Here is a 15,450-nt window from a genome sequence, read left to right on the forward strand (position 1 = left end):
TGAATTTTGCCTCAATTAAAACACTTTTTTTTCCAGGGCACCTGGGTGGCTCAGTGGGTTAAAGCCTCTGCCTTCGGCTCAGGTCATGATCCCGGGGACCTGGGATCAAGCCCCACATTAGGCTCTCTGCTCAGCAGGGAGTTTGCTTCTCCATCTCTCTCTCTCTGCCTGCCTCTCTGCCTACTTGTGATCTCTGTCAATAAATAAACAAAATCTTTAAAAAACAAACAAACAAACACTTTTTTCCTACTTGTGACAAAACCTAAAGACTTGCCAAAGCTAGTGGGGTGCTTGGGTATCTGTGACACTGGCACCCCCACCTTCCTTTTTTCTTTCATTGCCCTCTGGTGACTGGTATACTGTTCTTGACTAAAAGTATCTGGGACTGTCCCAGGCACAGTATAAAAGCTCCTTCAATGCTAGATTATTTTTTCAGTTTGGAAGAAGAAAGATTTCTTACAAGTCCACCCTAACCCCCGGGAGCACATGTGAAGCTTTGGTTTCCTTCTTTCACCTCTTTGTTGCTGCGTTCGTAGTTACAGTCTCTCACCTTCCTTTCTGGGTCCTTACTCACCTTACAGCCCGCTTCACCGGAAATCCTCACCTGACAGACCCCTTCCTTCTTTCCGCATCGCCTCTCTGGACTGAGATGGAGCCAAGTCCTGCCTCTCTCAGGACCCAGCCCCGGTGGGTTTTCCGCTCTTCTCTACTTTCCTGCTGATTCTCCTATAGCTTCTCACTTCTGCCTTTCTGTCGCTGTAATGGTTGTAGCCAAATGAGGGGATCCCTACATAAAACATAATTTTGTCGCCAATCTCACATTACACTGGAGATATTTTCGGGGAAGAGCATCCCTCCATATTGGTGGGAACTGTTGCGCTCCTGTCAAAGCCAGCTGCAGGCTTTGTGGACAAAAGCCACAGGGGCACTGCCCTCCGTGGTCTCTTTGACATTGAGTGTGGCTCCACCTGCAAGGCGCTGTGGCCTAAGAAGTGGACAACAGCTGGACCACAGGGTGGGAGACCGTGTATAGCAACATGAACAGAAGTACAAAAGGATAGAGACAGTATGACTCCACTTTCGTAACTACTTGTAAGTAATACGTACAGATGTCCAGAATAAAATGCCTTTGTTTACACTACATATGTGTAGAGAACATACCAGGGCCATGCAGCAGGGGACTAACAGCTCTTATCCTGAGGGATGGAATGTTTAATATACTTCGGGGTACGAATGTTAGCTACATCATTCTTTTTTTTTTTTTTTTTTTTTTTTTTTTTTTTTTTTTAATTTATTTACTTGTCAGAGAAAGGGAGCAAGCACAGGCAGGGGGAGCAGCAGGCAAAGGGAGAAGCAGGCTCCCCGCTGAACAGGGAGCCCGATGCGGAACTTGGTCCCAGGACCCAGGGATCATGATCTGAGCCGAAAGCAGACGCTTAACCGACTGAGCTGCTCAGGCATCCCAGCTACTTCCATTCTTGGGGAGAAAGTGGATTGTGTTGTGAGACGTACATATGAATTGAGAGCAGGGGAAGTTCCTTATTGAATTCAGTTCACGGAGACGGTGATTTTTAAATTTAGATATAATTCAAAAGGTAGCTTGGTCACGAGAGACAAGAAAACGGGTTTTAAAAATACTCTTTCATGGGGTGCCTGGGTGGCTCAGTGGGTTAAAGCCTCTGCCTCAGGCTCAGGTCATGATCCCAGGGTCTTGGGATCGAGCCCTGCATTGGTCTTTCTGCTCAGCGGGGAGCAGCTTCCCCTCCTCTCTCTGCCAGCCTCTCCGCCTACTTGTGATCTCTGTCAAATAAATGAATAAAATCTTTTTTAAAAATAAATAAAAATACTCTCTCGCATTTGTAAGTTTTAATGTGATGGAATTCTGTAACATCGGGTATTCGTTGACAAAGACCTATACTGTGAAGTGCCCTACAAACCAAAACCATTGGAGACAGTACAAACGACTCCTCTTTAGAAAGCAGCATTAACGCAGAATGAGCCTACTGATCGAACAGATTTTGTGATTCAGGCAACAAGAAAGTGCATTTTCAGAATAGATACAAAAGAAAAAATACTTGACAATTTACATCTTCTTTGTTCAGAAGACCCATGACAAGATTCTAGAGTGGACCCTGAAGGCTTGAGCGCATAGACAGCTCCCCTTTAATAAGAGCTCAGCTCAAGGGGCTGACTGGGCTTGGCATTCTAGTCGTAGTGAATCTCCGGCTTTGTTAACTTGCTGGGTGAAACATAGTGAAAGGATGCTGCTGAGGGGTCGTCACTAAAGGGGACAGAAGTGGATGCAACACACAGAGCCTTCAGTCCGTCTGACCCTTGAAGAAGGGACAGCACGGTCATTAGCTCTAAACCAGGATCCTCCTGTTCACATCAGGTCAGGCGTGAGTCCTGTGTGTGGTGTCAGTTAGCTGTGCACACGCCGTGGGGACATGCCGTGTGGCAGCAGTCCATGTCAGGGAGTGGGAGGACTGGCCTGACTTCCTCTCACTGCCAGAGAGCTGTGCGGTGTCCTCACTGCAGGACAGAGAAAGCAGTCACAGCGGTGACACAAACTGTGACTTCTGTGGGATAATTGAAGGAGTCGGTCTTCACTCAAGGAAGGGAAGACATGAAACACAATGGAGTCTTGGGATTCTTTTTTTTTTTTTTTTTTTTTTTTTTTTAAGATTTTATTTATTTATTTGTCAGAGAGAGTACACACAAGCAGGCAGAGAGGCAGGCAGAAAGAGAGGAGGAAGCAGGCTCCCTGCCAAGCAAGGAGCCCGATGCGGGACTCGATCCCAGGACCCCAGGATCATGACCTGAGCTGAAGGCAGCGGCTTAACCCACTGAACCACCCAGGCGTCCCGAGTCTTGGGATTCTTAAAGGGTTGCCCTGGGAAGGACAGGTTAGGCTTGGCCCCAGGGTGAGGGGTAGGACGCACAGGTCAAAGCCTGGGGGGGGGGTGGATTTGGTGCCGTGTGGAGGAGCTGCCTCTCGGTGAAGTCTGTCTTAGTCGCTGCAGGATGGCTTTGTGCTTTGCACAGTGGGTGTCAGGAACTGTGAAGGATCTCAAGTTTTTACCCTACTTGCAAGCTAACAGCCTATTGGATGCGGCAGGCGACATAAGACTTCTAGTCCAGAGGCAGAAAGAGACAGGGACTCAGGGCACCAAAAGCAGCGTGAACAGCAGCACATGCTCATGGCTTCCCTGGGCCCACAGGTCACACAGAGGTGACGAGGATGGGCCCGGAGGGTTCCGGCACGTGCAGTGAGTTGTGTTACCAGAGAGGAGGTCTGAGTTTAGGTTCTTCGGCTGATTGCTCAACTTCCATCTCATTTGTCTCATTTCCAGATGTGGCTGATGACAGCATCTGCTTGAGGTTGCCGTGGGGGGAGGTCAATTGGAGGGAAGACAGAGAAGCAGCTAGCATGTCATAAATCCTTGGTAAAGAGTGGTCAAATCTTCTGTACATGCATGTGTATCATGACTAGAAGCAAAGGCAGAAAAATGGATCGTAAGCACAAGAGCAGTACCAAAGTTAGTTTTCTTTTTCCTTTTCTCCTCAACCATACTGTTTATAAAATAAACAATAAACACCTTAAAACCAGTCATGTCTATAAAGGGAGAGTGGATACATGTTTGGCTAATCACCTATAGCTCTTCAGGAGAGAGAGAGAGAAAACTTGAAGGCTTTGCACTAACTGAGAGCATGTAAAATTAGCAGAAGAAATTAATTTTACATCTAAAAACATTCCCTGACATAGTGGTATCTGCTAAAAGGAATGTAAGACACCCATATAGGCGGGAATAACAGAAAAACATTGGTCAGGGTCATGTGTAAAGATAAAAGTGCTAGAATCTTTGGTGAATTTGACGATGGAGTGGTGTTACAACTTGATCTTGGTGTGAGGCAAATTCCTGGATAGTTGTGTAATATTTCTCTACCGCACAAACATGTTTTTTCATTAAGGTCCCTTGTAGTTTCTGAGCTACCTTCCAGAGTAAGTTTAGCTCTGAAATGTCAAAAACTCACATGTGGTGCTTTAGGCCTTTCTCCAGAAGGTATATCCTGTGTTTTAATTTTTGCACGCCTTCTTCCACAAAAATCACTGGCACAGGTGGAAAGTCTGTGTGATTGGCACGCCCCCGAGCTACTCCTTTGTTCATCCCCAGAACCCCAGACAAGGACAGAGGCTCAGGGAAGGTAAGGTGAGCATAGCCACGTTCCGTGGGGAGTGGTGAGAGGCTCAGCCTGTAGTGCTTCTGGCAGCAACAGAGCTGCTTTTCTTTGAGCTCTTTGTGCCAGGGCCAGGCACGTTGGACCGTGTGTGCTCAAACCTCCTCCTCAGTGCGCACTGCAGTTACACACCCACATTGCAGCCGTTCGGGAAGGTCCCAGGCTTGCCCAGTGAGCAGGAGGTAGAGCCAAGGTTAGCACTGCTGACTGGACCTGGCTCATTCTTGTCTCCCAGCTCCTAGCGCAGGGCCCAGCATCAGGTAAGTCTCAGGGTTGATCAGTCTGGGGCAATGAGTGAATAAATCTGGCAGATATGGCCAGCCAAACAAAAGTTGTACAGGAAAGCTCTTTTTACATGGCTCAAGTGGTAGAAGTGAACATGATTTTTTTTTTATGATTTTATTTATTATTTGACAGAGACACAGCGAGAGAGGGAACACAAGCAGGGGAGGGGGAGAGGGAGAAGCAGGTTTCCCACTGAGCAGGGAGCCTGATGCGGGGCTCGATTCCGGGACCTTGGGATCATGACCTGAGCTGAAGGCAGACGCTTAACTGAGCCACCCAGGCGCCCCGTGAACATGATTTTTACTTAGAAAATTTAAAAATTAAAAAAAAAGAAAGAAAGAAAATTTAAAAATTATTTTTAAAAAAAATTTTTAATTAAAAAATTTATTTAAAAATAAATTAATCTTAAAAACCAAAAGCAAAAACAAAACAAAACCCCTAAAAAACAAAAATGAAAACCAAAAGTCATCTTATCTTCTCTGAGTTCCCCCATTGGTAATTTGTACAAATCTGTACATTTGTAACAGTGAGTCGAGCTGCCCTTGGTAGTGAGTGACTCTGGGTAGGCACACAGGACAAGGCCTGGGAGGGGTCTGCTGCCGCTTTAACTTCTGGAGAGTGTTGTAGAGAATTCCGAAGAAGGGATTAGCAAAGGTTTTGTTGGGATAAAAATGATTTTCCAGTCCTGTCTTCTCCTAACCTTTCTCAGGTATGTGCCAGGTGTCTCCCCATATAGGCACCCAGCCTGGACTGTTTGCTAACATCTCCACCTTATTCCAGACCCTGAGTCTCCCAGCTTCCCCACAAGCTTCCCCACAGATTAATCTTCCGACAGGGTATCCACTGGTCAGAGGGGAGTTCAGTGGCCTCAGCCTTTCTTCGGGAAGACCCCATGTAGGCGCTCAGCCACACTGGTGGCTCCCAGCCTCTAGTCTTGGCCCAGATCGCCCCTTCCAAGCCCCACCATCCTAGTCTTGAGTCTTCTCTGCCTGGAAGACCTCTCTTATCCCTCAGCCTTCCCTAATTTTACCTGTCTTCAAAGCCCTTGCAACATGCCTCCCTTCTTTGGGCAGGATTAGAACATGGGTCAGTGTGGAGATCTGGTGCCTGCCAACCCTGTTCCCCAGCAGAGAAGCTGTGTTTGCTGGAAGATGCCCAGGTGGTCTGAAGGTTAAAGAGGAAGGGCCATGGTGTGGGGGCTCTCAACAGCATTCCTGGGCACTCTGAGAAGCTTAGCTTTCTTTGGGTTGGGTATGATAAAGTAGGAGAGCCAGAGTACTAGGAGAAGGCAGTAGATGAAGGGTTTGCTCAACTTCCTGAAGGTAGATGGAGGGTGGGGCTCTTTATCTTGGGTCATCTCTCAGGGGCTCCTGGGCCCATCAGGGTGTCCAGCCCCTGAGGTCTAGATCTTCGAGCCATCATAGGGACAGGGAATTGGGGCATGGTTCTGGCCCTTACTGGCTACCAGCTAGGGGCAAGTTGAGCTCCCCAGAGTCTAGCCATCCAGCTGGATACTGGCTTTACTTTGAGGAGATCTAGCTAGCCAGAATTTGGAGCCCTGGCTACCTGTTTGGCCTCCCAGAATGCGGTATAGTCTTGGTTGAGTTGTTAATTACCCCTGGTGTGACTCTTCATATTTTCTTTTTCTTTTTTAATCTTTTTAGATTTATTTATTGTTTTTTTTTTTTTTTTTTAAGATTTATTTATTTATTTTAGGGAGGAGGAGGAGAGAGAAAGACTCTCCAGTAGACTCTCTGCTGAGCATGGAGCCTGACAGGGAACTCAGTCTCACGACCCTGAGATTATGACCTGAACTAAATCCAAGAGTCAGGCATTTAACTAACTGCACCATCCAGGTGCACCCACATCTATTTTCAAAAAAGATGAGATATTTGTAAAAGACCTGTCTGATAAAGGGCTATTATCCAAAAATAAGCAAAAAAGTCTTAAAACTCAATAATAAGGGAAAAAAGGCAGATTTTATTTTTATGTTTTTAAAAGATTTTATTTATTTGAGAGTGAGAGAGAGTGAGCGTGAGAGCACAAGCTGGAGGGCGGGCAGAGGGAGAGGAAGAAGCAGATGTGGGACTCTATCCCACAACCCTGGGATTATATATAACCTGAAGGCAGATGCCTTCTTAACTGACTGAGGCGCCTAGGTGCCCCAAAGTCTGCTTTTAAAATGGGCAAGAAAGGGGTGCATGGGCGGTTTAGTCAGTAAAGCATCTGCCTTCGGCTTGGGTCATGATCCCAAGATCCTGGGATCAAGTCCCGCATCGGGCTTCTTGCTCAGCGGGGAGCCTGCTTCTCCCTCTCCCTCTGCTTGCTGCTCCCCCTGCTTGTGCTCTGACAACTGAATAAATAAAATCTTTAAAAATAAATAAAATAAGTGTCTTTGAAAAACAAAACAAAACAAAACTAGAGGCGCCTGGGTGGCTCGGTCGTTAAGCGTCTGCCTTGGGCTCAGGTCATGATCCCAGGGTTCTGCGATCAAGCCGCACATTGGACTCCCTGCTCAGCGAGAAGCCTGCTTCTCCCTCTCCCACTCCCCCTGCCGTGTTCCCTCTCTGACTGTCTATCTCTCTGTCAAATAAATAAATAAAATCTTAAAAACAAAAAACAAACAACATACTCTTAACCTACAATCCAGGAATCATGCTGCTCCGTGTTTCCCCAGCGGAGGTGGAAAGGGGTGTCCATACAAAAACCTGCACACAGATGTGTAAGGCAGCCTTATTCATAGTTGCCCAACTCAGAAGCAACCAAGATGTCCTTCAGCAGATGAATGGATAAATAAGTGGTGCTAAATCCAGACAATGAAATATTCAGTGCTAAGAAGAAATGAGCTATTGTGCCATGAAAAACATGGCAGAACCTTAAATGCATATTACTAAGTGAAGGAGGCCATCTGTAAAGGCTATATATACTGTCAGATTCTAACTCTAATGTACGATACCTTACCCAAACCATAGAATGCACGACACCAAGAGTGAACCCTAGTGTAACTGGACTGCACGTGGCAATGAGGTGTCCATGTAGGTTCATTGATTGTAACAAACCAGTCTGTGGGGGATGTTGGTAGTGGGGAGGCTGTGTGTGAAAGAGGGGACTTAGAGGAACCCAGCTCACCTTTCCTCTGCTATCCAAAGGTAGAGTATTTTGTGGCACGTGGCTGGGTCAGTCAGTGGAGCCCGCGACCTCTGGTCTCCAGGTTGTGAGTTTGAGCCCCACATTGGGTGAAGGGATTGCACAAGAATAAAATCTTAAAAACCACACAAACAAAAGTAGAGCATTCCTAGGAAACCTTGTGTAAGCCAAAGTGGTGTAAAGCAAAGAAACATTTAATTACCATTAACTTACATGGAAAAAACGTTTATGTTCCCAGACCCCCAAAATAACCTCTCTCAGGCTTGTCTGATACTTTAGGACACATCTTGCTAACAGATAACACAAAATAAATCAGGTAAAGCACAGGTGCTCACAGACAAGAATTCAGCGCTTTGGCAGCTACACTGAGTGTAGTTCCTGGGGGAGGCTCTGGGCGGCGCCACCACTCTGGCCGCTCCTGGTGCTCACTGCCTGTGTATAAAGGATTGCCGCAAAACAAACACGGGATGCTATATTTCACTTTTTTGCCTTTTTCGATAAAAGTGAAAATCCTCTTCAGATGTCTTTCTGTTGGCTAGCAAAACAGTTACTAACGTAGGCCTTTGTTGAAAGTGAAGTGGCGTCACTCAAACTTTTGGAAAGTGAGGGATACCTGTACTTCCCTCTTGCTGTTGCTGTAGACCTAAAACTACACAAACAAAAGCTATTAAGGGTACAAAGATAAAGAGACCACACCGTCTATCTCAGAGTTTTCTGGAATTTAGCAGACATCTTGCTGTAGAAATACTGATTATTGGTGGCCCTCAAGGTGACAAGGTTTCAATTGGCATACTACTTGAAATAAATTAATTTTTCAAGTAAACAGAGCAGTTCTGTCTCAGCGACAGGTTTTTGAGCGGTAGTGTGTTCATTTGCCCTTTCCTCGTTCCCTGCAGGACAACCCTCCATATGATAAGGGGGCCTTCAGAATCGAAATCAACTTTCCAGCAGAGTACCCATTCAAACCACCGAAGATCACATTTAAAACAAAGATCTATCACCCGAACATTGATGAAAAGGGGCAGGTCTGTCTGCCAGTAATTAGTGCTGAAAACTGGAAGCCAGCAACCAAAACCGACCAAGGTAAGGCATGCTTCTTATGTCTTCCCAGATGGTGCTGCTGTGGGGGCAGGGGCCATGTCTCACAGAGTCCAGAGAAATTTTACCTGACCAACTCCAGTGCATGTAGAAGTGCTGCTGAGGTCCCACCATTTCTCGTGGGCAGGACACATCTCAGTTAAACTGTTGACCTGTGTAGGTATTGGAGGAGGCCCTCCTGTGTTCCTGACCAGTGGGGACACATGTAGAGAGACCAGCCCAGCATTGGCTGCCCATGCAGTAAGGGGCCACGCTTCAAGTTTTCATGAAGGACTGCAGGGCTGCTCTGAATGAGAAAGGGCGAGTGGTGTTTAAGGTGACCTCACACAGCAGTTAGCACATGAATTTAGACTTGAAGGAGGAAGGGAGTTTAGAGAGGTCCTGCCAGACTAAAAGAAGGGCGTAAGGCAAAGCCATGTGGTGGGCAGCACCATGCTGGTGGCTCAGAGGGGGTGGCATGGCGGGGAGGGCATGGTCCTGTGGCTGTGTGCCCTGACAAAAGTACAGTGTTGGCCATGTGTGGTCACGTGCCTCTGTGCTCATTTTTCTGGGAAGGATACTTGATTGATCATTATGGTTAGCTTTCCTGTTGTCCTGTGGAAATTGGAAATATCTAGATTTTGTTACAGACTATGTCCAGTTTTTATTTGTTAACTCCAGAACTTTCTTTTGAACACCTCATCTCATATTTTTAGTGGCTTTCTGATGTATAGCTACCTGAACCACTGTATGGTCTTTACAGATTAAAGGGAGTGGATGAGGCTGGAATTGTGAGGCCACAGGTGGTTTTTCAGTGACCAATATAGTCATTTTTTTGTGGAACCCTTGGAAGAAGGAGTTGAAAACCTTTTGCACGGGAAGTTGAGCCTTCCTTATTTGAAATAATTGCCGTGAAATGTGTCCCACCAGGTTTCACAGCTGAGTCGTAGAAAGGACTGGGTTTCAGTGTTGAATCAGAATAGAAGGATCTCCAGTGGACATGACATTTGGTCATGTACAAGTTGATATTTATAAAAGCTTGATGAAGTATGTTCTTCAGTGCACACCCTTGGGTTTTTTTCCTGTAGAAATTCCTTGTCCTCACATATGTCAAGCATGTTGTCCCTGGCACTTGCTGCTGTGTTCCCTTGCTTCTGCTATTACTATATTACAAACGAGCTCAAAACTTCACGGCTTAACATAACAAGAATTTGGTATTCCTCATTCTTTGGGTTGGCTGGGCTCAGCTGGGTGGTTCTACAACTGGTCATTCCTGAGGTCACTCACGGCTCAGTATCTATGTAATTCAGCATTCATGGCAACTTCAGGGTATATAACTAGTGCAGAAAACCCTAGAATTGACTGTACATGGCATGTCCACAATAGGCACATCTACAAGGAGAGAACATAGAGTAGTGCTTGTCAGGGCTGATATGGAGAGATTAGGAAGTGAGTGTGAGAGTGGGTGGTGTTTTTGGAATGATAAAGATGTTCTGGTGAAATTTTCACCAGAAATGCTGGTATCACACAGTTTTTGTGTATCTACTAAAAAACAACTTAATTGTACACTTTCAAGAGTTTTTTTATATCTCAGTATTTTTAGTATCTCAATTTTTAATTACGAAGTAGGGAAGCATTAAAAACTGAGCAAAAATAGCAGGAGAAAAGTCAAGAAACAAAGCAAAACTTTATCAGAGAGGTAGCAGAAGTTGGTGATAATCACAGCAGAAGAAAAGAACTTGAAGACAGAGTTCTTTCTCTTCAGCAATGTATGTGGTTCTAGTAGATGTCTCAGCAGCAGAATGAGGTCTTAGTTTGGTAGTTGAACAAGATTTGCCATATAGAGTCATCAACAAAGCCAGCATAATACGGACTCAACAACAGCAACAAAATTATATAAAGAAAAAAATCAAATAATTCCTAAATTGAATGTTTCAGTTCCCCCTACATTATCTTAAGACAAATCAAGCAGATAAAATTTAGAGGATTCAAGAAATATAATAAACAGCAGAAGACTAATTAGATTTTGTAGCACATTCTGTGGGAAGGCTGCTTATGCACTGCACACCTTCAGGGTTGAGGGAAAGTTCTATTCACATCTTATTCTGAGCACGGAGCCCCTGGATCTCCGTGAAAAGGGGTGGGCATTGAATCATGGATATTGTTTACATCCCCTATTACAAAGAAACTGTAAGAACAAAAACAAGGAAATTTTATAGCCTTTATTCTCTGATCCTATACATTGAGAATAGGAGGTAAATTTTGATAATGTTTTTAAACTCTTCCATTTTGGAGAGAAAATAAAATACTTCTGAGGAACATTTGGGTCAAAAAGAGGTTAAAAAAAAAAAGGCAGGGCCAGACCATTTGTGAAATATAATGAGTGTGCTGTTTTAAGTATGAAAATGCTGGGATGGGGTCACAGTTGTAGTCTGAAAAGCAGTTGTAGCTGTCAGGGTCCTCACTAGCAAAACAAGCTAAGCTCAGCTGGCTCTTATTACAGTTGAGCTGAGGAGCCAAAAATGCACCCAGAGGAACAGAGAAAGGATGAAATACTTGCCAGAACTACTAAATAAATTGGAAAATATTTCGACTTGATCAAATAAGTGAAAGCAAGTTCCCAGAAAATAATTAAATAGATATAGTAAACTTGCAAAGTGATTGGCTTTTAAAGAGCCACCCTCAATAGTGAACAAAGGGTTCTCTGCTGAAACATTGGCTGTGAAGATGATCATAGTGAAAAGCAGAGAGCCTGAGTACCCTCACAGAGGGTGAGCAGGAAACCTTGAAAACTCACTGCCCTCCCCACACACCCTCACTGCACTTATCCAGGCAAGGGCCCCTTGAGGTTCCTGAAATGCTAATAAAGCAGCGGTTCTGCTAGAGAACAGTCTCTGATCACAGCAGAAGACAGGAAGCCATCTGTTCATGCCCTGAGTCACATGTGGTGCAGGATTCCTGCCTGAAGTCGAGCCGACAGAGGGATATGGAGCAGTCTCGAAGCTGAGCACAGGGTGGAAAATCTGGGAGCTTGCTAAAGGAGGGCATGGCCGGCAAGCTGGGGTAGTGTCTGTGAGAAACTGAAAGGTGTCCTCTGGAAGAGTATTGGTCCCAGTGCAGCTGCTTCCCCAGGCTGGACAGGGGTGCTCATTTTAATGTTTGTTGATGCATGTCTTCTAGCAAGTGAAAGTGATTTTCCATTGGAGTTACATTTACTTTTTCTTTGAGAAAAATTGTATTTTAAAAAATGAGGTGATTTGGAAGAAAATATTAGGTAAATAATAATTTAGGCCATATGTGGGTATGTGGCAAACACTGGAATCCCAGTGGAGGGAGTTGGGGAAATAGGGACAAATAGGAACAAACAAAATAGCTTTATTATCATTCGTGCTGTTATACAAGAATCAAATATGAAAGGGATAAATCTTAAATAAACAGACAAAAAAAAAAATGTACTTCCAGGGCCTACTTCCTCTTAGAGATATTTACAGGTGGGAGGTGATAATGCCTGCCCCTGAGGGTGCTGTGGGGATTGGATTAGGAACTGCTTCAGCCTGCAGAGATGCTTCCAGGCCCTTCACAGTCCACCCTCTTTGGCCTCCAGCCCCTCCTCCCTGCTCAGCCTGGACCCCGCCAGCCCTTCATGTGCCTCACCTGTTGTTCCGTCTCACCTGGTAGCACTGACAGGCAGAGGTGAGGGCAGGTGGTCTTTGGGTGCCCCGCCAGGAGTGCTTAGTGCTGTTCCTCCCACTCAGAGTGAGCTAGTGGCCGAGTAGGCCTTTGTGCCTGGCTCAGCCAGCATTAGCATTTAATCCATAACTTGTAATGCAGTGGGGAGAACATGGTCCCCAGCAAAGGAATCCATGGCCTCGGTAATCTAGAGGAGAGATGCCTTTTTGCTAGGAATGTGGCAGTGGGAGGGAACCCAGCATTCTGGGGGGTGCTGGTCCTAATCAGGGCTGGATGAGGAGAAGCATGTGTGAGAAGGCAAAGTGGCTGCATGCAGCCCACTTCTGAGGTGAGGGGGCCTGGGGTTCCTGAACCTTCCGTTTCCCCCTCGGTCTCCCTTCCCCACCTTCCGTTCCCTTGTGGCCTTGCCACCCCAGGGCCAGCCTTCCAGTACATCTAGGCCTTACTGTACTTTGGGAGAGTGTTGTGGGGCCCACCCCAAGCAGTTGGTGTGGTTTCTGCTTGTGGAATCGAGAGCATAACTCTGGTGAAGGTTATCTACCTTCTGGTAGTTAAGACAGGGTGTCAGGTGAACCTTTCTCAGCTAGTTCACAAGCTCCTAAGGGTCTTCCGGAGTGGGCTCACTGTGCATTTACACCATGCAGACACCAAGCTCCCCTGAACCGCTCGTAGCGGTGGGACATGTCACCCAGTCCCTACCCTAGAGAAGCTCCACCTGTGTGTGCAGGTGTGTATATGTATGTGAGGGGGTGTTTGTGCTAGGCCCAAGAGCTCCAGAGTTCGGGAGAAGGGGGAGTGAGAGTGACTGGGGGGCCCTGAGATGTCAGTTCAGGAAGGTTCCTGGAGGAGGCGGAGGTTCATTCTGAACAGTTACCCACTGTCATGGTAGCAGTTTGTGGTCCAGCACTTTCTCCCAGCTACAGAGGAAAGATGGGTTGCGCCCTGGTGGTTAGAATTTTGGATAAATGGGAGGCCACTTTATCTTAAAAGCACATTGATGTAAATCAGTGTTGCAGTCAAAAGTTGCCCTTTCTGAGACTGTTCTAACCAGCGGTGCCTGGTCCTTTTCTTGGCAGTAATCCAGTCCCTCATAGCACTGGTGAACGACCCCCAGCCCGAGCACCCACTTCGGGCTGACCTAGCTGAAGAATACTCTAAGGACCGTAAAAAATTCTGTAAGAACGCTGAAGAGTTTACAAAGAAATACGGGGAGAAGCGACCTGTGGACTAAACTCTGCCGCGACCGATTCCAGCGAGTGTGAGCGGAGACCCTGAACAGCGCATTCAGACACCCCGCAAAGCAGGACTCTGTGGAAAATTGACACGTGCCGCCGCCTGGCGTTTGCTTGTGGCAGTTACTAACTTTCTACAGTTTTCTTAATCAAAAGTGGTCTAGGTAACCTGTAAAGAAAGGATTAAAAATTTAAGATGTTCTAGTTCTGCTTTCTTTGTTTTAAAAATCACTGCTTCAATCTACTTTAAAAGAATGGTGTTTCTTTTCTTGTCCAAATTGATCCAGAACCTTCAATTTACATTTAGCCCTTAAGGTTAAGAAAAAAGAAAAAAAAAAAAAGGTTCCAGTTCCCTTTCTTCCCCTGCCCCTGCAGCTCCCACTTTCTTCCATTTGGTTTATTTTTCACCCATTCACTTCCCCCAGACCCAGGGCTATCTCCTCTGCAAAGGGGAAGAGACAGCTCCTGGCTGTTCTGGTGGCTTCTCTCCTCCCATGTTGCACTGCCCTGTGTGGGAGTTGGTTCAAATTCTCCTGGCTCCAATTTAAACATCCTTTTAAAAAAATTTAAAAACAAGCAAACCACCACTCACCACCCCACCACCTCCCCCTCACCACCAAAAAAACCCAACAAACAAAACAAAACAAAAAAACCAGCCATGAAAAGGGAGGCCCAGTTCTTATGTAAAAATCTGGCCACTGTTACCACAGTAACATTGATTAAATGGGCAAACCCTAATGTCTGTATGCGTGATTGAACCTCAGCCTGGCCTGGCCTGCTTGGGGAAACCCAGGTCTGTGGCCACGCCAGGGAAGGGCCCGCCGACCGGAGGATGCTGTGCACTTGCGTGAGGAATTCCTCGCCAGAGAGGCTTTCGAGGCCAAATGTTGACGCTCCTCCCTGCAGCCACTGCAGAAGACGTGCTGGTCATTGCCGACAACGCTGAAGCCAGAATGTCCACGTGAAATTTCACGCTCACCTGTCTCCGAGCTCCATATGAATGTGCCACGGAGCTCGCGCTCCCAGCTCCTCAGCGCAGCGCAGCCCCAATGCGACCCTCCCTCGGCACAGTTTGACCCTTTGCGGGGTTTGGAATTGGCGGGACTCGGCTCTAGCCAGCAGCAGGCTGGGGTTGCCGGCGCCCTGCTGGCCCCTTCGGAGCAGCCGGCCAGCCCAGGAACAAGATGGCCTTCCCTCTCCCTCTGGACTCACAGCCTTTGCAGAGTCAAGCTCCACTTGAAGCTCACTCAGTAATATCCTTTCATGTGTTTTATATTGTTTTGACTGCCTTTTTTTGTAGAAATAAAAATTGACCTTAGAATTTATCATCAGATGAACTTGTAAGGATTTGAATGTTACTGTCTTTTCAAAGCAAGTGGGACTGCCCCTGAAATCGAGAATGCGTGTCACTGACACCCGGAGGAAGCCGATGGTACAAACGCCGTATGTCACCAACTCCTCCTCCTGCCACTGGCGGCTGCCCTTCTGGTTCTAAGGGGGAACTAGATCCTGTGGACAAGATGACGTAAAGAAACTGCTTTCTGTTTTTAGCTCTCTAATGTGGGATCTTTCCGGGGCTTACAGACCTGTAAGACGGTTTCACCTGCGCAGAGGTGGGTGTGATGGGTAGGTTAGGCAGCAGAATGTTGTTTAGTTGTCCAGGTGCGTGGCCCCTGCAGTATGTCAGTGAACTCCGCTTCTTTAGTCCTAGGTACGCCAGGGGCAGGTTCTGGAGACTTCTCTGTGCCCAGGAACGCAAGAGTGCCAGGCCAGTGTTTCC

The 15,450-nt window shown here is 46.5% G+C and overlaps 1 protein-coding gene and 1 long non-coding RNA gene across 2 annotated transcripts in view; one reads left to right on the plus strand and one right to left on the minus strand.

Moving 5' to 3' along the window:
* The window catches only part of UBE2L3 (ubiquitin conjugating enzyme E2 L3), a 60,289-nt gene extending 45,286 nt beyond the window's left edge, over positions 1–15,003 (plus strand). Inside the window, exons 3-4 of the mRNA XM_047697265.1 lie at positions 8,568–8,754; positions 13,515–15,003. Coding sequence (XP_047553221.1) covers positions 8,568–8,754; positions 13,515–13,669 — 342 coding nt within the window. The 3' untranslated portion in view covers positions 13,670–15,003. The remainder of the gene's footprint in view (positions 1–8,567; positions 8,755–13,514) is intronic.
* LOC125082081 (uncharacterized) lies at positions 4,285–12,151 on the minus strand. The gene is made up of 3 exons (XR_007121883.1): positions 11,959–12,151; positions 6,939–6,942; positions 4,285–4,295 (listed from the first exon to the last, which is right to left on the minus strand). It is a non-coding gene; the product is annotated as an uncharacterized LOC125082081 (long non-coding RNA).
* Positions 15,004–15,450: the final 447 nt, after the last annotated feature.

The sequence above is a fragment of the Lutra lutra genome, chromosome 12 (assembly GCF_902655055.1).
Source record: "Lutra lutra chromosome 12, mLutLut1.2, whole genome shotgun sequence".
Classification (NCBI taxonomy): Eukaryota; Metazoa; Chordata; class Mammalia; order Carnivora; family Mustelidae; genus Lutra; species Lutra lutra.